Source organism: Trachemys scripta, chromosome 15 (genome assembly GCF_013100865.1).
Source record: "Trachemys scripta elegans isolate TJP31775 chromosome 15, CAS_Tse_1.0, whole genome shotgun sequence".
Lineage (NCBI taxonomy): Eukaryota > Metazoa > Chordata > Testudines > Emydidae > Trachemys > Trachemys scripta.
Genome location: NC_048312.1, coordinates 16835698 through 16862171, shown reverse-complemented (window position 1 = coordinate 16862171; position 26474 = coordinate 16835698). Strand labels below are relative to the sequence as shown.

General features: G+C 49.3%; 1 protein-coding gene across 5 annotated transcripts; it reads left to right on the top strand.

Moving 5' to 3' along the window:
• Positions 1-1086: 1086 nt before the first annotated feature.
• On the top strand, positions 1087-25451 carry TBX1 (T-box transcription factor 1). Of its 5 annotated transcripts, none has more exons than XM_034791397.1 (9): positions 1087-1265; positions 7088-7210; positions 8879-9302; positions 14956-15057; positions 17838-18009; positions 18887-19042; positions 21953-22020; positions 22270-22370; positions 24963-25451. In XM_034791397.1, exons 1-9 carry the CDS (start codon positions 1241-1243, stop codon positions 25376-25378), a joined length of 1587 nt encoding a protein of 528 aa, XP_034647288.1. In that variant the 5' UTR covers positions 1087-1240; the 3' UTR covers positions 25379-25451. The 5 variants fall into 5 exon arrangements, with proteins under 5 accessions (XP_034647288.1, XP_034647290.1, XP_034647287.1 ...); XM_034791401.1 differs by lacking the exon at positions 1087-1265 and adding an exon at positions 6450-6941; XM_034791400.1 differs by lacking the exon at positions 1087-1265 and adding an exon at positions 6450-6956.
• Positions 25452-26474: the final 1023 nt, after the last annotated feature.

Below are 26474 nucleotides of genomic sequence, written 5' to 3'. Positions count from 1 at the left end.
CTGGTCGGGGATGAATCTTTGCATGCCGCAGGGAGCAGAAGAACCTCGGTGATGTGTAGCTAAGAGCGGCGTGAACGGGACACAAGAAAGGGTTTTAAAGGGCCGAGCACCCAGGCAAGCCTAGTGTGGGTCAATGTTGTGTAGCCCTTTAAACTAAAGAGGTTTGCCTGACAATGGGGTCGGTAGAAGCACAGTAGCACGGACGGGGTTATGTATTTATGAGTGAGAAGCAGGAGAGGGAAGGAACAGGGGGTAAGTGGGATAGAGGCCGAAGGGGGCGGAAAGAGAAGATGGGTCAAAGGAGGGAAGGGAAAGACACAACTGGATCTCAACCATCGGGAGCTGGCTAAAGAAGTGGTAAACAACAGTGGCATTTGCAAGAACTAGGCACTTTTCTCGGATCGACCAGCACCACCTGATCCCCTCGGCAGAGAACAGATTCGGCTCGATCCTTTCCCCTGCACTGGCCAGGCGCACCCCTGAACTGGGGAGCACCCGCCCCTCTCAGCGCTACTTTGGGGATTGACTCCCCAGGAGTACGCTCCTTCCTTTCCTCAGCCCCCGCTGGTCTGCCCGCCTGGTCCCCAGAGCGGAGTGATTCCTGTAGGCCTCGCTTCCCACCGCCGCTCCATCCACCCACCCCTTTGCAGAAGTGTGTGTGCGGGAGGTGTCTCGTTCACCTTGGTCCCCAGCTCCCATCCAGAGGTGCGGGCGGCCGAGCGATCGCGGGTGCGGGGGGGGGTGCGCGGGGGCCGGGCTGGAGTGACACAGCTGCTGGGGCAGGCAGAGAGCACCTGGTTGCAGAGCGGAGAGACGGCAGAGGCGCAGCCAACAGGAAGTGCAGGGGCTGGGGGGGGGGAGGACCCCTCCAAGGTTACAGTGCTCAGGACAGCCGGCCGGGGAACTTCACTGACAGCACTCCGGGCAGGGAGCGCCGGCCCCGTGCCACTCACTACGGCTTCACTGTCCCTTCTGCGCCCGGGAGAGGCAGGCGGCCCATTCTCAAGTCCGAGCCCCTCGCAGGCGCAGGGGTATATAGCCCCCCTCCCTTGTGGGACTGCAGGGGCAGGCGTGTGGCAAGCCCCCAGCCTCTGCCGGCGGCGTTTAGCACCGGCTGCTCCCTGCGGCGTAGGGCAATAGGGACGCAAAAGTCCCGCGACTCCCTAGCCCAGGGGGAAGCATCCCAATAAACAAGGCAGCCGCCCGGGTCCGGGGCTCAGACCCGAAGCAGCTGCAGCGAATGCTGACCCTCTGTGAGCGGTGTCGTAAGTATCCCTTTCTTTTTACAGCCGTCTCCCTCCTTAGGCGGCATTAACTCTTTCCAGGCTGGGGGAGGATCGCTGCCGCTCTTTGGAATGGCTGAGAGTTGGGGAAACATCAAAGGAGTGTGTGTGTGGGGGGGGGTTGCAAATAAAAAAAATCTGGTATTGCTTTTAACTGGTCTCCCGCCTGCCTTTGCGGGCATTTAAGCCGTGACCCCTCGAGAGGAAATATCTGTTGCTGAGTTTTTAATAATGTATTTTAATAATATAATAATGTGTTTCCTGCATGGGAATCTTGAGGTTGTTCGAAATAAACGTTTCTAGCGCTTTCTGTAAAGGCCGGAGTGGAGAATATGCTTCATTGTGACACTGTCAATTGTTAGCTGATGTCATCAGCAGGAGGAAGGAAATGGTTAACCGCGAGTGGACCTTTCATGTACAATTACCTGGTTCAAGAGCGGCAAACAACTGGGGGGGGGGGGGGTATCACATGTAAACCGGCTGATACGATACAAACCCCTTTGCTGCTCATTAGAAGCAGTGCAATCCTGGGCCAACTACCGATCGATATAGAAAGTAACCGGAGGTGTCCTCTGCCTTATGCATGAAGGCCCATATCCCCAAGGGCTCTTTGGCAAAGGGGAAAGCCAGAGACTCGGGTTGTTGTTAGCTAGCTCGAATTGCTGACGAAAGGCGCTAAAGCAGAAGCCGAGCGCACCCCGCGATCCCCCGTTTGGACATGCCAGCCTGCACCACTTCCGGTCCGGGGGTCACCTTTTTGAAATTAAATAAATGAAAATATCTTGTCCTGGCCAAGCCGGACTCGAACGGGGTGGTGTGGGGGTTGCACGGCTGTCCTCTCACGGCAATAGGGACAGGGAACGGCTCCGACCCGTCAGCTATTATTACCTCCGGATAAACTCCGCTGCCCGGCAGTCGCAGCAGAAACCAAAGTTACATAGGGAGAAAGGTGAGCGGGTAACTCTGAGCCCCGCATTTAGCAGCCACTAATGCTAAATACTAAACAGCTGCATTCAGAATGGTTTCCACGCCAATACTGGGAGCTCTGGTTGGCCGAGTATTTGGCATTGAAGATTCTCCCTGCTTTAAACGCTCTCTCTAGCCGGGAACGGGCCAAGCTTTCCCCTCGTATGTTTACGACATGTCTCGTTGGTTCCAGATACAGAAACCCCTCGCCCATTGTACGCATCTGCCGCAGCACGTATTTTTGCAGCGCGTAGTTGCCAATAGTTCGGAGCTGGAAAGCAATTTCGAGAGGAAACGGGAAACGATCCGTTCGGAGGGACAGCGGAGCTAGGAAATCGCATGAGACGAGGCACGAGGGTGATTTTATTTTTCTGTCCTTCGTGCTCATCCTCTCTGCCCTCTTCTAATGGCGCAGTCCCATTTTCATAACGCTCTAAAGGCAGATCCGCAAAAATCAATAGCGCAGCGAGGAAAACCGCACTTAACTGGCAAACGGCGAAGAGCGGAAAACTGCGCGCCTCTAAACAAGAATCCAGGGGACTAAGCCAAAGCCCACAGGGCCAGGAGGAAACCACCAAGCCGAGCTTTTAACATGGTCCTCTAACAGTAGCTTTTGCCTCACCCACCTGGCAGGGCCTGAAAGGAAAGTCTCTGCCGAGGAATTCACATTGTATCCTTCGGAATAAATCAGGCGGGGATCGTTTTATCCCGAAGTGACATTTCTAACACACACACACAAAAGCCAACTCTGGCTCATCGATCTTTCCTTCCGTTTGACTCCTATTGGCAGGGTTTTTTCCCTGCCCCCCTCCTCCTGATCCCCTAGGCTTGACTCTTGTCTTTTATCACCTGGATAGTTCCCGGTTTAGGGGCTTTGTAGCAGCAGGTAGGTGACACACATGAAGCAGGAAGGCAGCCCCATGTCGTTGTTATCTCAGGTCTCCAAACCCTGGGCCTGCACCTCAGTTAGGGCGAGCTCACTCCCAGCTAGTCCGAGGGCCTGCTCCCCGTAAGCCTTACCGAGGCTGAAGAGTGCCAGGGGACTCTCCAGTACTTGTGGAAGAGGATTCCCTCCACCCGGCCGAGTTAAACGATGAGCAAGGAGTATTTCCCACTGAGAGCTCACACCCTAGTCCTGCTGCAGGTTATGCTGGGAGGAACTGAGTCCCTTTGTCTCAAGGCCTGACTCTCCTCTCTTGCGAATTTACGCCAGTTTCACAGTGTTCGGCCTACAGTCCCTTGTGTGTCACCAATCTCACCAGCTACCTCCGCAGACTCGCTGCTTTGGGCGGCTGCTCGGAGAAGGTCGCGTGACGGTGCCACTGCCCCTTTGTGTCACTAATCTCTGCCCAACAGCGAGGAAAGTGTCCCTGGAGCGCTGTCCTTGGATCCGGGCTTTCGGGTTTATTTAGGATTTGGGGACCCGGAGAGGGTCAACTCGGGTAAACCCTTGCAACAAGCCCCGCGCCCCGTGCGGCTGGCAAGTAGCCGGCCGAGTGAAAGTATTGCACTTGTAGATAGGTTTATGACTTACAACCTCCAGGGCATTGCTAAACACAGAGGCTTTCGCTTCCATTTCTTGATGGTGTTTTATGACTTCCTAGTGCAGCCCGGATTTCAGGGCAATCCAGTGCAAACGACTGGCAAGTAATGGAGGACGCTTGCGCCTGTCTCTGGGCGAGGGTACATGGCTGAGTAGCTGCTCATGTCACGCGTGGGTGAGATTTTTGGCTCATCCGTGTTGGGACATTTTCAGTGGCGTGAAATAGAAAAATAGCTCTGAGGTGTCAGGTCAATAATATCCTAGACGTTGACGTGTTATCGGAAATCTCTATTCCACCCCCCACCCCACCCCCACACCCGCCACGGGCTGATTATTTGAAAGCATAGGTGCTCAGCGCTGCCCGAGGTTTTGAAGACGCGGCCGCTTTGCAGACTTAATCTAACGATCGTGATGGACTAGCGGGGCTGGGGGGGGGGGTCGATCCCCCCTTATAGGCAAAGATTCCATTGAAAAAGTGTTCGACTACGCAGGGTTGGGCCCAGTCCCATTAAAACAGAGCGCTCCTCAATGCGATTTCTACTAACACAAAGTCAGAAAGGAGATCGCCAGGGAATAGGGTGGTGTCAAGACCCTTTCTTTAAAGTGTATAATGGAAAAGGGCGAAATCCTAAGAATCAGCCCTTCAGTGAAGTTAGCAAAAAAAAATTAGAGGGGAATCGGGGAAGGGTTTATAAGACTGCTCGTGCAGACAAATGAAAGTGAAAAAGATAAAGATAAAGGGAAACACTAAGGCCCAGTGAAATGTTTCCTCTTTAAAAATAGCTTGGGTTTTTGGATTGGGCGGATTTTTTCCCCCTGCACCTGGGAGATATTTACTTTTCACCTAGCGATTTTTCGACTGGGTGATAAAATTGGATGCTTGTAAATTCGGTTCCATGAAAATGGACATTTAAGGGAAATCCGAAGTAGGTTCGGAGCTGAGACGGAATTGTTTTCTAGGTAATAGTCTCCCGCTCCGCGCCATATAGATGAGATTCTTTTAGAATAAATGGTCTAGTAAGAGATTTTAGATGTTTTTCGTTGTCACACCAACGATGTTACGGTTGCCGTTTTGAATCCACTTTTCGTGTACACAAAATCAGTGCGGCTCATTTCCAAAAAATAGGAGGATTATCAAATAATCTGTTCCCCCCTCCATGGCTCAGTTAATAGACCGGGAAACTGAAAAACTGCTGACTGAAATAACAATATACAATAATTTCTAACATAATATAAAGTAATGCCTTCATCTGAAAACCGCAGGTCAAAGATGTAACAGGATTCTGTAACTTCTCTCTGCACATATTTTCCACATCCAAAGATAATAAGATTTCAATATGAGAATCGACCCCTCAGGCTATGTACAGGGCAATTATATATAAACCTAGTGCACCACCTTTGCATTGATGGGGTTATGCAACCAGAACTGCGTTCCCTACTTGTTCACTGCCTCTTCCAGTGACACTGCTGGTTTGTTTTTGAGAAAGGGCTCAACATTCCCCGACGCTTTGTAACTTTCAGGGGCGCTCGCATGGGTCTCACGTTGGACACACACCTGGAAGCAACTTGGCAGGACTTCGGTTGTGCTCGTCAATTTGCAGCCAGAGGTGCAGTTTTGACTCTTTCGGGTCCAATGCCTCAGCCTTTCTGATGCAGAGGAGGAGAGACTGCTAAACAAGCTGTGTTTGCCTTGGGTTATCCTATGGGTTGATATAGTTGGAGTGAGTATCACATTGCACATATGCTAGGTCTGTTATAGCAATGAAAGGCGATACTGTTTCCCTGCTTGGCCTTACAACGTTGCATTTGATAAAGGTGAAACCCTTTCAAGGATAACTTTGCACGTGACTGCCAATTAAGCAGATTTATATATCTGGCTATCTAGATTAATAATATGAATATAATCTAAAAACAGGATATTATGGAACACCTGTCTGTAAAGTCCTGTTCTAACTATGGTTTTTTTCCCCTGAAAGGCGTTTATTTTATTTTTTTAAATCAAACTGAATTATACCATGATACACGAAGCAGGTTCATACAGCCATTTTTGCAAACTTTCTAAATATGTCTCTGTCAAATCTTTAAATCAACAGATTGCATGTTAAAGAACAAACCCCAGTCACACTTTTTTTCTGACTCAGCAGGAAGGAAAATGGCTTTAAATGAAAAAAAAAAATCACCAACAAAGGCGATGATTCCCTGCTACAATAATAATAATCTGTACCACACATACAGCTGGATAGGGCACACAGGGTTGGTTGGTTTTTGCAGCCCGGCCCATGACAATGCTGCTGGTCATTATGAACGGTTGCTTTATTCATTATAAAATGATGATTATTATTTACGAATGCATTATGATATGAGCAAAATGCTGAACGTCCTTGCTGGAGTTTGCCCGAAGAAGCGCTGCGGGTAGTAATAATCAATACCCCATGAGCCTTATTTTCCATCCTGGCTGGAGTTTTGCCGAAGGAAGGGCTTCAGAATGGTGATTGTCCTGCTTCTTCTGAGCCTGGTGGGAGCTGCGTCCAGCGAGCAGCAGAGTGTCAAAGCTCCCCCTGACTGGAGGAGGGGCTGGGGGGGGGGGCACCACTGAGTATTTAGCCGGACCGGACATCCGCAGTGACGTCCCGCTTTTCTTCTTTCCCCCTTCCCCGGCTCCCTCCAGCCTGGGCGCCAGTGATTGACAGGGGGCCATTTAAATACAACCTGCCCCTACCCCACCCCCGCAGCGTGCGCGCGGCGGTGTTTCCCTGCCTGTGCCCAGGAGGCGCGGAAACCGCCCGAGCCTTTTGACAGACTCTGGGCAGCAGCAGCCGCTTCCCCGCCGCCGCCGCTGCAGGCAGACGCACCAGGCTTCCAATGTGACATCACCCACCCCCGGAGCGGGGCCGCGCGCCTTTAAGGGAGCCACTTTCCCTGCTGCGAGCGGGAGGGGGAGGAAGAGAGGCGAGAAATCAATCAATAAATCACCGAGGGGGAAGCCGCTGCGGGACCAGCCGATTTCGCCCGGGAGCCGCGCCTGCTGGGGCCCGATCCGCCTGCTCTGCAGACGCCGAAGGGATCTTGAGCGCAGACCTCAAGGGAGCGCCCTGAAAACTTCCTCCCGTGGCCCCTTCGAGGCGGTGCAGCGATCTTGGCGGCGCATGGTGCCTGGCTGGATGGTGTGGTAGCGGGGGGAGCGTTTGGCGAGGCCAGGGGGTGGGGGAGGCTGCTGCATCGGTCTCCCCTATGGACGAGAACAGCCCTCTGTCTCCCAAGGCAAATGCTTTCAGTATCGCCTCTCTGATTTCAGTCGCCGCCGAGCACGCAGGGAAGGAAGCGCTGGAGGAGCCCAGCGGTGGCCTTAGCAAGCACTTCAGCCCCGGCTCCCAGCCGCAGAGGATGCATTTCAGCACCGTCACCAGAGACATGGAAGGTAAGTGCAGCCCGGACCTGAGCTTCGTTCACCTCGTGGCTGCTGGGGCAGTTGCAAATCCGAGCCCGGGAGCTAAGAAGTCAAAGCCCCACTAGCGCGCGAGGGGAAAGGCATTAAAAACAAAAGGCGGGGTGGAGCAAATCTTGGGGATGCAGGATTTTAGGGGAATTACCTCTGAGCAGTTGTGCCGGGGTTTTGTTTTGAATGTAAGTGGGGAAATGTGTATTTTGCCGCTGATTTCCCTGCTATGGCTGCGTCAAAGTGTCAACATATTAAAAAAATAATAATTGCAGCCGGTAAACGGAAATAAAAAACTGGTTATAGCAACTCCTGGCTACTTAAGAGACCAGCCCTGAGCTGTAGTGAATAAATAATAGTACAACGTGAGGAAAAAGACAGTATTTCCGAGACAAAAAGAGGTGGAAGTGGCAGAGGCCTAGGAAGGCTTATCAAAGATCGGTGTTGTTTTTAATGACGTTTTGACTGCGAAGAGATTTAATCAGACAGCACAACTTGGAACCTAAAGAGCGGGTTGTTCACGTCCCAAATCCGCAATTAAAACAACACTGTGCTTATGTCAAAGCTCTTTAGAAAGCTCTGGTCACCCTCGTCTTTTTAAAGGATTCTATTTCCTCCCCCACTTTATTGTAAACACAAAACTCTCCCTCAGTATCTTATCATTCTGTTATCCCGATCAGTGACAATTCTGTTGGTTTTACCCATATCCCTTGAGAGTAGTGGCTTTCGGCCTGTATTCCGCAGACCCCTGGGGGTCCGCAGACGATATCTAAGACGTAAAAAGGGATCTGCCGCTCCATTCTAAATTGTGTAGGGATCAGCAAATGAAAAAGGGCTAAAAATCACCGATTTGCAGGGTACTGACGCACCCTCTAGGAATTCTCTTGCTTTTTCAAGTGTAGATGCAGAGTCGATTGGGCTTTTTAAAAAAAAAAATCCTTCTCAAATATATGGGGGGGGGAACTAGGGGAGGATAATAATCTAAGGGACAAACATCCAGAGAGACAAGAGTGTGTTGCCAGGAATATTTCAGTCCTGCAGCTTGTGCAAAGCGAATCAGATTGTATTCACAATTGTAGAACACAAATTCCAGCGGTTCCCGGGGACTAGGCGGTTGTTGTGCAGGCAGTCTGCTTTATTCCAATGCCTGTTTGCTGGGGGAGAGAGCTCTCCCTGCACGGTGCGCGTGTAGATTGTTTATTAGTGGAGGGTCCTGTGGGCGATGCCTATTTTTTTTTTTTTTTTTTTTTTTGGCTCGGGAGTGAAAAATGGGTGTCAGGCGGGCTATTAAAAAGGCGCACTCCTCTGTCAATCAACTCGTCAGGGCTCCAGTCCCTAGGCGAGGAAAGGCCCATTACCTGCAGCGCCTTATCTAAATAGAAATAAGAACCGGTTTTGCGGCGAGGGGAGGCCCTCTGCACAGATAAGCCGGGCTCTGCAGCGCCTCGGCTCCTGGCAGCCTCGCCGCGCGAGCTCAGCCTGCCCGGGGGAGCCCAGCAGCTCCCAAAGGGGGGGAGGCGGGGCTGGGGCGAGGGAGGGCACCCCGGGGCGCGCAGTGAAGACGCGGGCGCGGCGGTGGCGGGCGCGCAGAGCAGGGGGAGCCGGGAGCCGGAGCCGAGCCCTGACCGCCTGTTTTTGGAATGATTTCAGCCATCTCCAGCCCCTGGCTCACCCAGCTGTCCCATTTTTGCGATGTTGCAGCTTTCACGGCCAACAGCCTGAGCAGCCTGAACGCCTCCGGCGGCTACCACCTCTCCCCTTCCCCGGGGGACCCCTACGGGCAGCCCGAGCCGCCGCACTACGAGCCCTGCTCGGCCCAGCAGCACCCGCACCAGCACGGCTACCCGTTCGGAGGCGGCCCGGGCTCGGGCCCCAACCCGCCGCCGCCCGGCCCGGAGCCACCCGAGAGCGGCGGCGGCGCGGCTGCTTCGGGCTGCTCCGTCGCGCCGGCGGCCAAAGCGCCCGTCAAGAAGAACCCCAAGGTGGCCAATGTCAGCGTGCAGCTGGAGATGAAGGCGCTGTGGGACGAGTTCAACCAGCTGGGCACCGAGATGATCGTCACCAAGGCCGGCAGGTCAGTGGCGCCTCCCCGCTCGCAGCGGCTGGGGCAGGCCCGGGGAGGGAGTTTTCAACCAGGTTCGTGCTGGGGGTGGAAGCCGTTTCAACCCCCACTCCGCACGCACACCCCCCCCCCCGAGCCCGCAATCCCAGAGGGTGGCCCCCAAGGGTCCCTCTCCCAGTGCCCCGCTCAGCCCTGCACCCAGAGTTGTCAGCCCAGCGAACCCAGCCTCCACCCAATTCGCCTACCCTAGGGCTTCCTCGGCTTTTTTTTATGATCGGTTTTACGAGCGCAGGAAAATACATTTTTACTGCGCGCTTAAAGCATCGTAAGGTTTATAGCCCCGCCAGCGGGAAGTGTCCCGGTGTGATAACGAAATAACCCATAGCGCCCCGTGGGCTGCTCCTCGCTGCGCGGGTGCCCTGCTCGGGCCCTTTCTGCCCAGGGCTGCGGGGTTAGATCCCGACCAAATGAGCCGCTGTAGTTGTTCGGTCTCTGACTCATGCCTCGTACACGGCAGTGCTGAGTTTAATGTGGGGCTCCCGTTAGAGCCACCACCTTATGGGTTCTTATGTGAAATGTTAGCGAGCAAATACCTCTCTGGGGAAGAAAACAGACTGGTTTTAAAAATCCCCTCTGTCGGGGTAATCACCTTGCTAGCCCCCAATACAGTCATTTGACCCCCGTGCTTCTTTAAGAGCAGAATCGACCATTTTCTTGTGGAGCGAAGGGTTTGGATGTTCTGTGAAAGTCCGTACAGATACCTGAGTTAATAGCAGTGTATTAAAATGTACACAACTCCCCGGAAGATTCGAATAGGAAAGTTGTTTGTTTGTGTGTGTGTGTGTGGGGGGGGGGGGAGTTATGTAACACGTCGAAGACTGATTACTGTACTACGACAAAGTCAGTACCACTAACATCGCCTTTGACTCTCAAACGCGAGATTTAAAATCAGATGTATTTGCAGAGGACACTGTTCTTTACGAACAAGATTAGCAGGATCCGTTTAACACCCACCTCTGTTCAAACGCATTTCTGGGGCAGAAATGAATCCCCATTCGGATGTTTTAGAGCACGCGTGAAGAGATTACAGATAAGAAGCCACAGCAACTCTATTTCACCTTCCAGTACTTTCCACGTTTCCTTCTCTGGAATCCACAAATTACCAGCACTGAGAATATTAATTATGGGGCCCCACACAGCATCCTTTTCTCCGGTAAATCTCCCAGCTATTTCAGTGGGTAGTTTACCAGTTTGAGGAGAGCCGGATCGAACCCATTAATGTAAACCCTAGAAGGCAGCACACCCAGTTAGCATAAAGCTTCGTCGTCGAAATTAACAAAGGACGCGAACGTTTTATCGTGTTTAAAAAGGAAATTTCTATGCTACAGCTAATTCAACAGCTACCTGGAGGATGGGGGGGGGGGCAGGATTATGACCCTGTCTGTTAATTAGACACCATTTAACTGTGATCTCAAGTGAAATAGCTAAACTGACCCTGAGTTGCATTGGTAATGGGCTGCTGTGAGCTCCTCGTTTTCTTATAGCATTTGAGCGTGAATAAAGAGGGTTCACGGACCTGACGTTCACTGCGATGTGTTCTCTTGTAAGACTTCCTAAAACCTTTTCCCCGCTGGGGCTGTCTCTGCAAACACCTTTTAGTGTCACTCTTTTTGTGCGGCCTTTTGACGCTCTCTCTGCTGTTCAAGCGGTAACAAACACCCGGGTGGCTTGACTTTCGCCATCGGAGTTTGTACTTGTGGCTTTGATTATGTTGACTGACTCCCCCGGTCGTTAATAATGTTGTAGGTCCTATCACTTAGTAATACCTTGATGAGCAGGTTAGCAAATGGCACCCCCTGTAACTTCATCTTTAAAAGGCTGCGGAATCCAGCAAATCATTCCCAGTGTCCTTCGAACTGTTGTCTGTGGTGAACAATACACCAGGAAAAGATTTCAGCATCTCTAACGCACACAAGCCAGGCTGTTGCTTTCTATCCCAGAGACAGGCTCTATTGATTTTAAGGGTTATGGAGGAGAGGGAAAACATCAGTGTTTTCCAAACCTCAGTGCAGGAGCTTTGTAGAGCTCAGGCTCGCGTCACTGCTTTGGTACGGTGACAATGCGGGGGTTGGTGGGGAGAATCCAAAAATCCGAACCCCGGGTGCTTCTTCTCATTTAGACAAAGCATTTCTCAGCCCAGCCCTGGGCCTTAAGCGCCAGGCCTTATACGGAGTATAGTCTCCTTCGCGACTGGGCTCTGGATTTGACTAGTCCTTGCGACTGGAGATTTCTTCGCTCCGTGTTGCAGCCTCTACTATGTTGTTCAGGATTGTTCCTTTTATTTCCCTAAATGCTTTAGTGTCCCCATTACCCGCCGTCACTGAATACAAATCGCATCTGAGTCTCTCTTTATTATTTTTTCTTTAACGGAAAAGGCCATTTTAGCTAACAGCTGAGCCTTTCGGGAAAACAGGATTTTTTTTTTGTTAGCTCTGAAGTGTCCTTTTGATTTTACAGACGAGCGTGGGGTGGGTGAGACAGAGGGGGAAATCTGAACGGCTGCGTTATAAATAACTCGGCAACGACTCTGCAGGAGACTTTGTGAAATAACTCTGTATAGGTGCAGCGATTATATTAAAACAAAGAGTAGGTTTAAATGACGAAAGGGTTAATTGAACGAGCAAGGGATGTAAAACTGGTGGTAAAATAAAACATGCAAACAGATCTGAAAGGCAGATTGCTGCTTCCAGGTAGCCCCACTGCGCTCTATTAATGGTCTCATTTATTTTCACGGTTGCCTGTGTTGGCCTTAAGTGTTTTTTTAGCTGGGGTTTATCACGCTAAATTGTTTGTTTAAAGCTTCATTTAAAAAAAAAGAAACACTGGAGTTAAGGTTAATAAGGGTTTAAATCTTTTAAATCGAGGACAGTTTAAATGTCCGCGTTGATTTGCTAAAACAAATCAGTAACGTATGAAAATATTGTGCTTTCCTCAGGAGCTGGTATAACTTTAACAACAAAAAGCATCACCCATGGCTTCTTAACTAGCTTGCCACCTCCCGTTGGTTTCTGGAGCGCCCTGTGTTTTCATGGAGGCTTGTGTCGTTTTAGGTTGAATAAGCAACAGTAATTGTTGTTACAAAAACTCCGGGAACTTATGGGTTTGGAGCCGGGCTAAAATTTACTGGAGCTAAACAAATGTGTAATAGAAATAACTTGCCTTTCCACCGCGTTCCAATGAAGTCAAGGGAAGCGGGCTAGGTTCCTTAGTCAACCTCCTTGCTAAATGTAGATTGTTTTACTTTTTCCCTGGAGCTTCAGTGTGGATAAATGTAAAGGCCGGTGGGTTAAAATGCCCTTGCACGCGCTTTCTGCAATACCCCACGAGCTGGTTGCTCGCCTTGCAAAACAAGCAAACCTAAAACAGAAGGAAAAGCAGACCAACGCTTTGGGGTAAACAGCCCCCCAACCCTCAGCATTGGCTCTAAATGGAACAAAGGCAATTGGAGCATTTGTTACGTACTAGGGTGTGGGGGGGTGATATTCCATTTCACGAGCTCATCTGAGTTCACCTTTAACTCGCAGCCTTTGGAAAATGCTGGCCTCCAAACGCATTGCTGGGTGTGTGCGGGTCAAGGTGCCAAAGCAGAACGAGCCCCTTCCTGGTATAAGTCAAGAGAGGAAAATGCGGAAGAGAGACCCTCTCCACTTTTCTCGGTAGCCTGGCTGGGAGGGGAAATGTCCCATGCTCGCTTGCCTGGCTTGGGGACAGTGCCGCGGAGCGCACGCCTAGCTGGGGATATTTGTTTTCGAAAACGAGACCAAACTTGGTCAGTCGGCTGCAAAATGAACAGAGCGCTGGTGGCCTTGAGCCCCTTCGGCGCTGGAAAGGAGCCTCTGTCCCCCAATCCGTGCGCGCTGGGGGAGTCCGAGGGGAACCAAGTGACTATCGCGTCAGGAAATGTAGGGAGTTGGGGGAACGCTCTGAACCCCTCCCCCCCCCAGGAGAGACAGACACACACCCTGCCCCATTGGCCTGGTGCGTGTTTTCGGTACAGCGGGGATGGAATGTCAGAAATGACACTTGGTAACTCACCTACCCCACTAGCCTGGTTTAGAAAGTAAATGGGTTCAAAGGGCTCCCGGGCGTATTTCACGTGTCTTCCTTTGCCATTGTGAGGCGACAGTGCCAGTCAAGCTAGTCCCGGAGAGGAGACCGGGATACAGAGCCCGCAGCGCGCTCACACACACTTCACTCCTGCTTTAACTTCAGGGAGCCGAGCAAAGTGGGTGTGAACAGGTAGAAATTCCTGGAGGGTTCCAGAGAGAAGCAGCAAAACTGGAGCGTGTTCGCATCTCGGACGCGCGTTTAGACCCCACAAACGCAGCAGTTCTTTAGATCGGTGCTATTCGGCTGGGAGTGAATAGAAGAGTTGCGCTAGGATCCGTTGGACTGTGTGTGTGAGGCTGGGGGTCTCCTCTCTTGCTATTTACCCGCACAGTTTTCGTCTGTTTTATTTGGGGGGCGGTGTTGGTTTTTTGGTTTGCTTGTTTTTCTTTCTTTGTTTTTGATTTTTTTGGAAAGCGAGCATGAGCTGTGGAGCTATGTCTGAAAGACCCCGAAAGGGAATTTAAAATGATCGTCACTCTCTTTCTAGTGACCTTCTGATTTCTAAGGGATTGTTCACAGGGTTTATAGCTGTATGTATAATCACAGAAATCAAACTTGAATGTTCAGCCAACGTTTTATGTGCGAGTTCACGGACAGATTTCTCCTGGGAGCTCCCTTATAAAGCCCCCCAGCCCCGGGGAACTATCAGGCATTTGTGCACAACCCTGCAAGAGACTCTTGCAACTAACGAGCTTTCAACCTTGTGCAAACAGCTTGCGGGGTGGGGGGACGTTGCCAAATGGCAGGGAAAGTAACCCCTCACTCACACACTATTGAAATGGGGGCGGGGGGAGAGACACAGACAGCGATACCCTTTCTAGGGAGGCGCTCGGATTGTCCGCCAGCCTGGCGCATCTCTAAGCCTCCCTCCGCCCCCCCGGAATAACAGCTCGTTATTAAAACACAGGAGCCTTGTGTGAGATTCATCTAGCCGCGCTAGAACTGAATCTAACTTCTCAGCGGGTCCCAGCTCTTTCATGTCCTTCGGTGACTTCTTTATAAGACTTGAAATAGGGAAGTTTTACCGGTTCCTAGAAGGCAATTTGACATCAGTATAAAAATACTCGGCTAACTTAACTTCATGCATGCCCTAGGGGCTGATCTTGGTGGGTCTGTTTGGGGAAGGCGTTCAGGATTGGGCCCTATGTCTCCTCCATGGAACCCCCACTCCAATTATCTGTTGCATTTTCAGCGTCCCCACGGTCTGAGTCTAGTCCACAATATGGTAAATCTATGATCTGTAAAGTCCCCCAGCTCTCCCGGGTCCAGGGATGAATATATGGTTTCTAACTCACCCTCGTTCATCACCTATTCTGTGCTCGGTCCATCGATCTACAGCCAGAAAGGAGGAAAAGGTTTTATCTGCAAGAGGGGAACGATCCCCGTGCAGATAGAATGGAGTGAAATGGGACCAGATGCGAGTCCCCGATTACTGCAGGCGAGGAGCTGGTGGCTGTTCTGACCCACGTCTTGTGGTTTTTCTCTCCTGCCCCAGGCGCATGTTCCCCACCTTCCAGGTGAAGATATTTGGAATGGACCCCATGGCTGATTACATGTTGTTAATGGATTTTGTGCCCGTGGACGACAAAAGATATCGGCAAGTAGAATAAGCTTTTCCTTGAGTCCTCTAGCCGGGACTGCGATGGGGAACCGAGGGAAAGAGACACATGGAAATAAATATTTCCCCGAGTCAGTGCCCAAAGCAGCAAGTCGGAGCCTTTCCACTGACCTCAGTGGGCTTTGGACCAGGCTCACCCCTGCTTGTGAATGGCAAAGGGAGGGAGAACAGAACCGCGAACACGATTCCCCCTTCCCTCCTTCTTAAACCCGGCAGCTCTCCGGTGTGAAACGCACCCAGGTGCCTGTCCACTCCGCGCAAGATGCTGAGTGAGAGAATTTTTTAATTGAAACGTATTTGAACCGGGGGTGTAAAATTACTCCTATGTCATACAGCTCATAAATTAGGCTTGGTTACAGCTACACGGGTGCTTTGAGTTCATGCACAACAGCCTGAGTAATTCTCACAAAAAAAGGTTAAATATTTATTTAAAAAAATAGATTGGGTCTAGGTTGGCTTCTGCCATTAAATATAGATCTCCTGATGCAGCAATGGATTCACACTACTCCCCTGCCCGCCAGCTCCCCTTTTGACCGGTCTTTCAAATTTCCAGGTTCTATGACCTCACCTAACAAGCCCCAGGACTCGAGCGATAGAAGCGTTCTTCTCTATCACGGGGACAATTATTTAGTTTGATTCTCGATGTGCTTTAAGTCTGGGCTGAAGTTAAAAATCTAGTGGACTAGATTTGGAATCTAAACGCTTGATTTGTTGTTTTGAATCCGTTGTGGCTTCCTCACTGAAAGGAAAGATTTCTCCAAATACCACACGTGGTGGGGGGTTCTGTTTTAAAATACAATATCTGGGCTGTAATAAAAAGGTGCCATCCCTTTTTGTAGTTAGCTCTTGGAGCAGCCAGCCAGATTCGGTGTGATTCGCTGTAAATTCCATATCATTCCATTGGAGTGATTTCGAATTTACGTCGGTGTAACTGAGAGCAGAATTTGTCCTAACGTATTTTAAAGTAAAATATTCCCTCATCCTAACAGGATATTCTACAGGTACACACACAGTCAAAACATAGATATTAGTGGGTTTTTTTTAAAATCCCTTTATTCCATGACACTGAGACTCTTACTTATCCCTGGGGAAAAAAACAACTCACCCCAAATTCTCATCTTAAAAAAAAACATTAAAATTAAGTTCATAAACTGCATCTGCAGGGAGAAATGTCGATCTTCTAAATCAGGCTAATTGCTGCCTGTAAAATGGCTTTCTCAGCACAATAACTATAGACCAGCGATTTTAGGAGGAAAAGTGTTTGTAGAATTCGCTGTTTATCAAAGTTCTTGGAGATTCCACGTCGGAGAGACCTCTTTTTAAGAATCACATTTCATTTTTCACCTCATATAAAAGATCCCCATAGGCTTTTGCTTTGGGGGGTGATTGTGTACAGCAAGGGAATGGGTATTGCTCTGTGTGTGCGCTAACCTCCGAGACTAGTTTTCTTTATGTTTCACTGAAAAGAGCTTGTATTGTCCTAGCCTGAGGCCACTTTGGAAAATCACCAACAAAGCCAACCGCATATTTCTCCAAATTCTTTCTCTGTTTTCAGTGAGCGCATAGGAAGGCGACCTGGGAAATAGGCGGCTCACAAATCAATGATGCGGTTTGATTTGTAACACCTTTAATTTGAAGACAGTGAAAGGCTCATTATCCATTTCGCTTCAGATCAGGACGCCTAAAAGCCAGTGTGCATATGAATCTCAGCGTCGAATATATAAATATTTAGACAGATATCCAAATTCTCAAGGCGTTACAGAAACGTTTGCTTGTCAGGGGAAATGGGATATATAACATCCAATTGAGAATATCTTTTTTAAAAAAGTAATGTTTCTGCTCAACTCCAGTGGTGTATAATTCCCCCCTGTTCATACACTGGCTTTTAAAGTAAACACGTGCATAGAAGTTTGGTCTCTGTTTTTAATGTTACTGTTGAATATGGACTTTGAAAGACTGTAGCAAGACTGCTAAACTCTGGATCAGCTATTAAACTGCACATAAATGTCCACTTTTAACTTAAAGCCAGAACATTACTGTGTAAAGGGTTTCCTTTCACTCTTTAAATTTTATTTATTCGGTAGCATTTCTGGCTTCCATCCCAAATGTGTGCAGGTAGCTATACATTTTCCCTGTCGCGCAGATTTTCCTTTTTGCGAATTCCACCGGAGAACTTAGGAAAACGTTTTGTTTGTCAACAAGTCTGGCGTTTTCCCACTGGCTTTCTGGAAATCAGAGACCATGTTCATTAGTGGGGAAGCGCTCTCCTGCTCCGCACACTAGCTTTACAGCTAGATTTTAATTGTGTAAAAACTACACTTTCCGTTCCCAGAGCAGCCCAGAGGTTTTTATAAGGAATCCACCGAGAAAAATAATACTTAACTCAAATCTTAGAGTCTAAATACTGATACAGCTACTCAGGCTGAGTAACCAGTGGTTCCGTTGACTTGAATGGGACTGCGCACTGGGTATTATCCAACTTGAGTAGGAGTGTTAGCATCTGGCCTTCGCTAATTAGACCTGATCCTGCACCATTGAAATCAGCGGAATTTTACCAGGACTTGGCTAAGAGCAGGATCAGCCCTCATGTGTTCTCCTCGCCATGGTGTAGATGGGGAAAGCCTTGAGAAAACCCTAGAGTTTTTGTAAGGACTTGGCTCACGTGGCTAGTCCAGAGCAGAACTCCGATTGTTACCAGGCACATGTTTAACCAACTGGAGTACGAGTGCCATTGACAGAGCTTTGCCTCTCCTTTGCAGATATGCCTTCCACAGCTCCTCCTGGCTGGTGGCCGGCAAAGCTGACCCTGCTACCCCAGGGAGAGTTCATTATCACCCCGACTCTCCTGCTAAAGGAGCCCAGTGGATGAAACAAATAGTATCCTTCGATAAACTGAAGCTGACCAACAATCTATTGGATGACAATGGGCACGTAAGTGTTAGGGAGGGGAACCAAGGATCAGGCAATGGTGGATCGGGTCCTTTCAGTAACTGCTCATTCTGATTGGAAACACCCCAAATGTCATATTTGCTGCCAACCCAGTGCTGAGTCCAGGAGTTGGATCGGGCCCATAAGAAGGAGGCACAGGACACTTTAAGTTTAGCTTTGAACTTTTCCCTAAGGGCCCGATTCCCCCATTCCTTGCATCCCCACCACTTCCACTGGCTTCAGAGATGGGCACTGACTGCATGGGGAATAATGAGTGTTTAAGGAAAACAGGCTGGCCCAGAGTTAACTACACGCTGTTCTCTTTTGATAGCCATTTGATCCTCCCATTCCTGTTCCATATATTGGGTATGTCCCAAGATTTCCCGCCTATTTCCATTCAGTTCGATGTTCCCCAGTAGCTCAGGTACATGCCTCCCTCCCCCTCTTCTTTATATTTAATAGTGGAGCCTATGGACTTGTAGCAGCTCTCCCCTCTGTTCCCTGCAGAACGGTCTGGCCCCCCACTGAGGTCACCTCTTTAAAGGGGGCAGGCTCGCTGGGGAGTCCCGCTCAGACGGGACCCCCCCCCCTGCAGTGCTTGTGCCTAGGGTTTCAAATAGGACCTCAGAGCAACGTGCGGAGCGTTTCACTGCATAGCCTCCTACCCGAATTAATACTATGCACCGACGTAGCCTCAGAGGAGCTGCAACCCTGCTGTTTCTCTGACCCCTTTCCCCCCCCCCAGGAGCCCATTTCCAGGCTGCCAGCCTGACATTGTGCAGGGAGGGGTGCAATACCCGTAGCGCGGTGCTCTCCTCTCAGCGCTCGGCCTGGTGTAGAATGAATCAATTATGATCTCCTTGCTCGTTTTATCATTCAGATCATTTTGAACTCCATGCACAGATACCAGCCTCGTTTTCATGTGGTCTACGTGGACCCCAGGAAAGACAGCGAGAAGTATGCAGAGGAGAACTTTAAAACGTTTGTGTTCGAGGAGACCCGCTTCACCGCCGTGACCGCCTATCAGAATCACAGGGTGAGGATCTGGAGTTCATTACTGAGACACAAACCCTCCGATACTTCATTTATCAAAACCTTCCCCTTGATGGATGGAGATCCGGGAAGGAGGGGGGATATTAATTCAGAGCAGTCAATGCTTAAAAGGTAATACCCAGCCAGTGGAAACTTTGTTAGTATACAAATAAATAGAACGGGTCTTTAGCTTCTTGGAACTGGGTAAATGCAATCACCTTTCAACACTCTCTTTAATTAAAAAAAAAACCCGTATGATTTTCTAAAGAAGGTTTTCAAGCAACTCAATGCGCAAAAAAAAAAAAAAAATAGTTAAACAAAAATGAATTATGCCAGATCTGAAAAACTCTGATTCTCATTTCTAATCAGAGAGTTGCCAGATGCTCTGGGTTTAAGCACTTTTTTTCATCGCATGGATTAAAACACGCACTTGAAGAGTCATATTGAGTTTGTTTGTTTGTTTTGCTATCTCGATTCGAATAATTAGAGCTTGTTAAAAAGGAACACACACTCTCTCCCCCTTCCCCCTCCCCAGCAGCATTTCAAATGTGCATTTCGGATTCTGTAAGAAAATATGTTAATTAAGTCTATAGCAACTGTGAAGCAAGAGCCCTTCGGGGTCACAGGCACTGACTGAAACAGGGATTGCTAGACGGATACCCCTTGTTATGTTCTCCAGAGAATTGTTGTATATCTCATATTACTGTGTATAATAAAGCATAAGGAGAGTTTGAGGGAAAATCTTCTTAGCAAATACACTACTATGATATAGACTTTAGTTAAGGGGAAGAGGGGAAAATATTTATGTGTGATCCAGTAGAAATGACTAAGCATTCAGTGGGAAACCAAATAAAACATTAATAACAAAGATGTGATTATAACAAACGGAACACAGACATCATTTCATTGCTTTAGGTTGATCGTTGGATCCAAAACCAATTTAAGATTTGAAATGTCAGACTACAACACAAGTTAGTCTGGAATGATAATATATAACCTTTTAAATATACAGTTTTATTATTTAAACCGTCATCTGAGTGATTTATAATTGTAGAGAAGCTAAATTGCTGTTTGTATTAGAAACACTCTTTCCATCTTAAGCATTAATTTTCTCATGTGTACAACAAGCTATGGTACTAAATTATTTTATAGTCGCCCCAAAGCCTATGAACTAGAGATCTCCTCCTCCTTTCAGAGAAAATCCGAAATGACCTAAGAGAGAAAGGAGACCAAATAATAAAACAAGTCTTTGAACTGCAAACCATTTAGGGCTTGATCCAACGCCCGCTGAAGTCAATGTCACTGGACTTTGGAACAGGCCTATTAGCTTTTATGGGTAAGCAGAGCCACCGCCTATCAGTTTAACAGCGTTTACTGAGTTCTGACTGTTTTCTCTGAAACAATCTGCTGTCCTTTTTTCTGCCTCGCTGAAGATTCCTCTAGGTCTGGAGCATGAGACGGCTGAGCTGAACTGGGGTTTTTAAGTGTCAGTCTCTGAGTCTCCATTCGAGTTGTGGAAGGTGTCTAGGGAGATGTTCTCCTATCCATCTGCTAAAGCCATTCCTTGACTTTTCATGGAATCTGATAGCTCAGGGAGCCCTGCTCCAAAGCTACATTGTTGCACTCCGAGGAAGCTGCGTGAGCTCCAGATTTGCAATTTTAACTCCATAGAAAACTTCCTCAAACCCAGAGGGACATCATTACCTATGTAAACCCGAGACCCGGGCTAGTTGGGAAACTACAGCCTTCACGCTGCGAAATGTCACTCAAAATTTGTTTGGACAAATATGCTATTTTACTTATCTGCATTTGCCACCCTGGGTCTGTTCGTCAGGAACACACAAATAATAGAACATATTTTGGGTAGCATTAAATCCAGTCGCTTTTTAAAATAACATTCATTTAGTATAAACCGAGGAGCAAATCGTGTCTATAACTAGAGTTTCAAATTAAGGATCTTTCCCAATAGCGCAAGGTAAAATATTATTATCCAACTCTGAGAGCTGATTGAACGCCAGATTCCTTCTTCTCTTTGTAACTCTTGGGTCTCGTAGGAATATTAAAACGCTTATTTTATTATCTATTATTTGATTATTTTTATTAGCACAGTTAGTTGTGCCTCTTCCCAGGAAGCAAAAGGTGTAGATCCCACCCTTTGTAATTGTTTCAAGCTTTTAAAATAAACAAATTTACACGGATAAAAAAATTCCACAATTATTATTTGGACAACATCCAAAACCCACATAGTCAAAGACGTCTGGGCTGAGAGCTGGGTGCTGCGCCTTTAAGGGGCTCCCCCATCCCTCCCAAGTTGGCATTTGCCTGATGGCTCAGGACAGCTGCTCTTTCTCTCCTGCTTTCTATCAGTTTGACCTCTAAGGCTGGAACTGTCACTGAGGGGCTTAAAGTTTGTTTTTCAACCCATTCCGGAAACTCACAATCACATACTTTATCCGTGGATTTGCTTAAATATAGAAAATGTCCTGCCTTCTCCCTGGCGAATTAAATAAATACATAAGTATGATTTATCCAGTGATTTGTCTTAGCTGCTCTGGTGGTGACCCATATAATGTGGCATTTTCTTACAAGTGCATTTACACAGCTTTAGCAGCAGACTCGGGCTGCCTCTCCCTTTGCCTTGAACTCGTATTAGATAGCATACAATTCTGCATTTTCGAGCAGAGGGAAACCACATGTCTGTATTCCAAAGCAAAGAGAGCTCTCAAACCTGCTGGTGCCTATAATTTTCCAAGAGGAACCAGGACTGCACATACTATTTGGGCCCCCTCCATTATACTGGGTGAAACTCGGTTGATTTGTCCCAGAAGTCAGTTTAAAGGAGTAGGCACTCTCTAATCAGAAATATCTGCAAGTGCCACTCAAAGTCCTTTCCCCCCTTCCCTCCTCCTTTCAGATCACACAACTCAAGATTGCCAGCAACCCCTTCGCTAAAGGATTCAGAGACTGTGATCCAGAAGACTGGTAAGTCTGTTGTCCTTTACTAACCATATTAAGGCCCCCCATTCTGCAAGGAATTTAAGCATTTGCTTAGCCTCAAGCACCTGAATAGCCCTATTGACTTCTTCAGTGGGGTGGGACCAGGTCCTAGTTGCATACTGGAGTTATTAATAGGGCCATCTTAGTCAGAGCAATATAATTCCCTAATGTGTAGGCAGTGCCCTTTAGACTGAAACAATTACAGTGTTCTGCTGCTCTTTTCTTCTGTTCTAGGCCCAGGAATCACAGACCAGGGGCCCTTCCTCTGATGAGTGCTTTTGCCAGGTCCAGGAATCCAGTCTCTTCCCCTGCACATCAGAATGGGACTGAGAAAGGTGAGCGTCCTGCATCTTCCTCCATCTTCACAGACTCGCACACACTTTCAGTTTACATAAAGGACATATAAATATCCTGTATATCTTCTTACTGGTGTTATTAATTAATCAAAATCAAGAGGCTGAATATTTTCATTTACCTTTTACCCTTTATGGTGGGGGGAGGCGTTGGGGGTGTTTGTTGTTGTTTTTACTTCCACCAATAAGGGCTGTAAAACTGCACAGGTTAATTTCATTTTTTTTTATTTACAGTCAGTTTCAACTTGGGTTTTCATACACTAACACAAGGCAGAAAAGGAATGCTTAAATCCAAATGATTTTGACATATAAAACATTGAAACATTTCTATTAATAACTGGGATTATATTTTTCCCCCAAAAATCTTAACTTTTTTCTTTTTAAACAAAGCATACATTTTGGGCCTAATCTAATCTTTTAAAGTATTTCTAAAACACCCATCACTGTAGTATCTGAGTGTGCTAACTAAACTACTTGACACTGGCCTTTCCCTCCAATTTAAAATAAGATATTTCACCCTCCTTCCTAATATGCTTCTAATTCTGAGTTTCCTTCATTAAGGCATTTTGACAAAATGTTTAGTTTACAAATGGAGACATACCCGCAATCACATATATCCTAAAGATGCTTTGCATGCATTGTCCTTTTGAAAAAGCAAGTTGGTGGTTTTCAATGTAGATCCCATAATATTCAGGAGCTGTATTTAACCTAGTGCATGGTTTAAGCATACACACTGGGAACTTTTCATTGATTTTTTTTTTCCATTACACAGAGTAAACAACTGCAAAGACAACCAGGGGCCTTTCTCCTAGCACACTCCAGGCCTATTAAAATAAAGAAAAGTCTGTATTTGTTTAGTGTTACACAATTGCAAAAATTTCAAGCGTGTACAAACTTGTCAGTCAATTCAGCTCTATTTATCACAGTCAGAATGTATTGTCCCAGGAGCACAGATTTCTGTTGAACACAATGTTTAAACACTTCATTTAAAAATCATTGCTTTTTTTTCCCCTGGATTTTCCCCTCTTCCCCCCCCCTTTAGTTTTTTTTTTAAGCATAGTCTTTGCAGCGAAACGAATTGAAGGCTTTCCTTTTTTAAAGTGGTTGCGTTAAATGGAAAAGTTCACATGGGTAGAGAGGGAGAAAAGGTTTTTTCTAAGCTTCCCTGTTTGTGATTGTTGGGGCTGGTGCAGACTAAAAGGTCCAGGACAAAAAATACCCATCAGACCAGATTGTGCTCCCCCACTGATTTCAGTGCAACTACTCACAGACAAATATACTTTAAAGATGAGTTAGAGTGACAGCATTTGACCCCTCTATGGGAAGAAAATGCTATGGAAGTCTTACAGTGCTACAGCAATGTTCCTGTAACTGCTGAGGTTTGGACTGTTGCTGCAAAATACTGCAGCTATATATGTTTACTGACGACATGAAATAATATAATTCCCATTCTGTACCCCCATCTTCAGCATAATCTGCATCTACGAAACTCCCTAAAAGTTTGTGACACTCATGGATTCAGATCTGCTCTGCTTCCCACTCATTCCACGGGAGACTCTTTGCATTCTGGGATTAATTTTAAGGCAGTTTTAAAAGTTTCTCATGCTTACAACGAGTAGTTTTTTGCAATGGGTGTTTCCATGCGGCTTGTACATTCTCACTAGGATTTGTGTGAGAGAATTTAAGAGCAGCCCTCCATCCTCCTGTTTTAAGGGTAACTGAATCCCCAAATACCCATGGTTTTCTGTAAAAAGAACAGGAGTACTTGTGGCATCTTGGAGACTAACAAATGTATTTGAGCATAAGCTTTCGTGGACTACATCCCACTTCTTCGGATGCTTTTCTGGTTTTCTATGTGCTTGAAATGGGTAAAGTTGGGTTCAGTGCATGAGAACACCTCTAGGAGAAGTAAGAGCTGATTGTCTAGGGGACTCTTCCCAAGGCTCAGAGAGGGCGACGGGGTCAGTGTCTGGGGGAATCAACCCCCTGGAGGCTCAGGGAGGGCACTGGGGTCTGTGTTTTGGATGGGGGGGAGGGGAAATTAGTGTCTAGAGGACTCCCTAAGGCTGAGAAGGCGCTGGGGTCTGTGGCTAGGTGTCGTGATACTGACGCCTGCCGGAGGCGCAGGGAGGGTGCTAGGATCTGTAGCTAGATAATGGGATCAGTGTCTGTGGGATTCCCTTTCCTCCATCTTCCGGAGGCACTGGCAGGATGATTGGAGGGGGTGTCAGTGGCTGTCAGGGAAGGCGGTGCGTGTGTCAGTAGCTGGGGGCGCATCGCAGGGAGGGCGCGGGGTGGGGGGCTGGCTCGGTGGTGAGGTGTCAGTGGCTGGGAGGGCGCTGGGGCGGGGGCTGGCGGCTCAGTGGCTCTCAGGGAGGGTGGTGGGACAGTGGCTGGGGCGACACATCTCAGGGAGGGCGCTGGGGGCCCTGGCTCGGTGCTGGGGTGTCAGTGGCTGTGGGGGGGGGCTGGCTCGGTGCTGGGGTGTCAGTGGCTGGGAGGGGGGGCGCTGGGGGCCCTGGCCAGGTTCTAACCGGCTGCCCTGCCCGTTCCCTGTCCCGGGCTGTGTTGCAGACGCTGCGGAGAGCCGACGGGAGTACGAGCGGGAAGCGGCCGGCGGGACCCCTCTCCACGCCGACCCCGCGCACCAGCAGCTCATGTCGCGGGTGCTGAGCCCGGCCCTGCCCGTCCCCGGCGCGGGGGGCCTCGTCCAGCTCAGCAGCACGCCCGGGAGCCGGCCCAGCCCCCCGCACCACGAACTGCGGCTGGAGCCCCCCGCCTCGGAGCCCCTGCACCACCACCCCTACAAGTACCCGGCGGCGGCCTACGACCACTACCTGGGGGCGAAGAGCCGGCCCGCCCCCTACCCCTTACCCAGCATCCGGGGCCACGGCTACCACCACCACCACCACCACCACATGGGCCCGCCGCCGGCCAACGTGTACTCCTCGGCGGGCGCGCCGCCCAGCTACGACTACGGGCCGCGGTAACCCGCCCGCCCCCTGCCCTGCCCTGCCCTGCATGGTGTGCGCCCCCCCGGCTGCCGAGGGGAGAACTCCCGCCGCCCCGAGCGCCTCCCCCGGCCCGGCCCGGCGGGGCCGCTGCTCGGCTCTGCCCACCCGCCCCCTGGCCCGCCGGAGAGAGCGGGCGGGCCGGAGGCCGGAGCGAGGCAGGCAGGGGCCGGGCCGGGCCCGGGGCATCCGGCGACTGGCCGCGGCACTTCGCTTTGCTCCAGCGACAAAGCCAGAGGCGGCGCTTCCCGCCCCCGTGTGAGCCACGGGCACCACCCACCGCACTGATGATGGGAAGGAGGCCGGCCGGGGTGACTAGCCCCTGGGAAGGGGCAGTGACTCGCCTGCGGCAGAGCCAGCCGTAGACTCTCGGTTTCCCAACGCCCAGGCCTGGCCCTCCCGCGCCAGCCCATGTGGGCTCTGGAAGGAAACTTGGCCTGGGGGGGGGGGGGGGGGACGTTAACACCGAATGAGACGATGTCCTGTGCTCCGCAGCTGGCCCTGGGCACCTGCAGTCCCTTGGCCTGATCCTACTCCTCGTGAGATCCACCTGAGTGGTATTGTTGTGACTCACTGACGTGGGAGGACTGGGGGCTCCCTTGGCTTTAAACCTTCTCCCCCTCCCCACTGTATTTTCCAGGGGACTAGCGGTGGAAGTAGGGCTTAAATTAGGAAATGTTTTGATGTTGCCAGATGACCTCCAGCCAGGGCCCATCTCTTCATGACTGATGAGGTTGTAGGGGGCAACTTTATACACAAGCAACTGTTTGGGGCCCGGTGCTTCTCTAATGTAGCCCAAGGCCAAGAACAGTGCTACAGACTTTTATTTTTCCCAACAATCGGTATTAAGGTCATTACAAGCATACAGGAAAAAAAGACAAAGTTTGGGCCATATTTTCATATTCTCAGAGGATTCATGATTGCTGGTGATGAGAACACCACCAAAGCAGCACTACCTTGCCTGGTGATTTCCTGGTGTCTAAATACTCTCTACTGCAGCCTGGCCTTTTAGAGGATTACCCCCCCCCCCCCAGCATGCTTTTCAGCGGCTGGCCCTTTATATCTGGCAGAGCTG

Coding starts and splice junctions, on each gene's coding strand:
- TBX1 (XM_034791396.1), top strand. CDS start 7,024: ATGGACGAGAACAGCCCTCTGTCTCCCAAGGCAAATGCTTTCAGTATC. Junction 7,211..8,878: donor CGTCACCAGAGACATGGAAG/GTAAGTGCAGCC, acceptor GAATGATTTCAG/CCATCTCCAGCCCCTGGCTC. Junction 18,010..18,886: donor TATTGGATGACAATGGGCAC/GTAAGTGTTAGG, acceptor TTTATCATTCAG/ATCATTTTGAACTCCATGCA.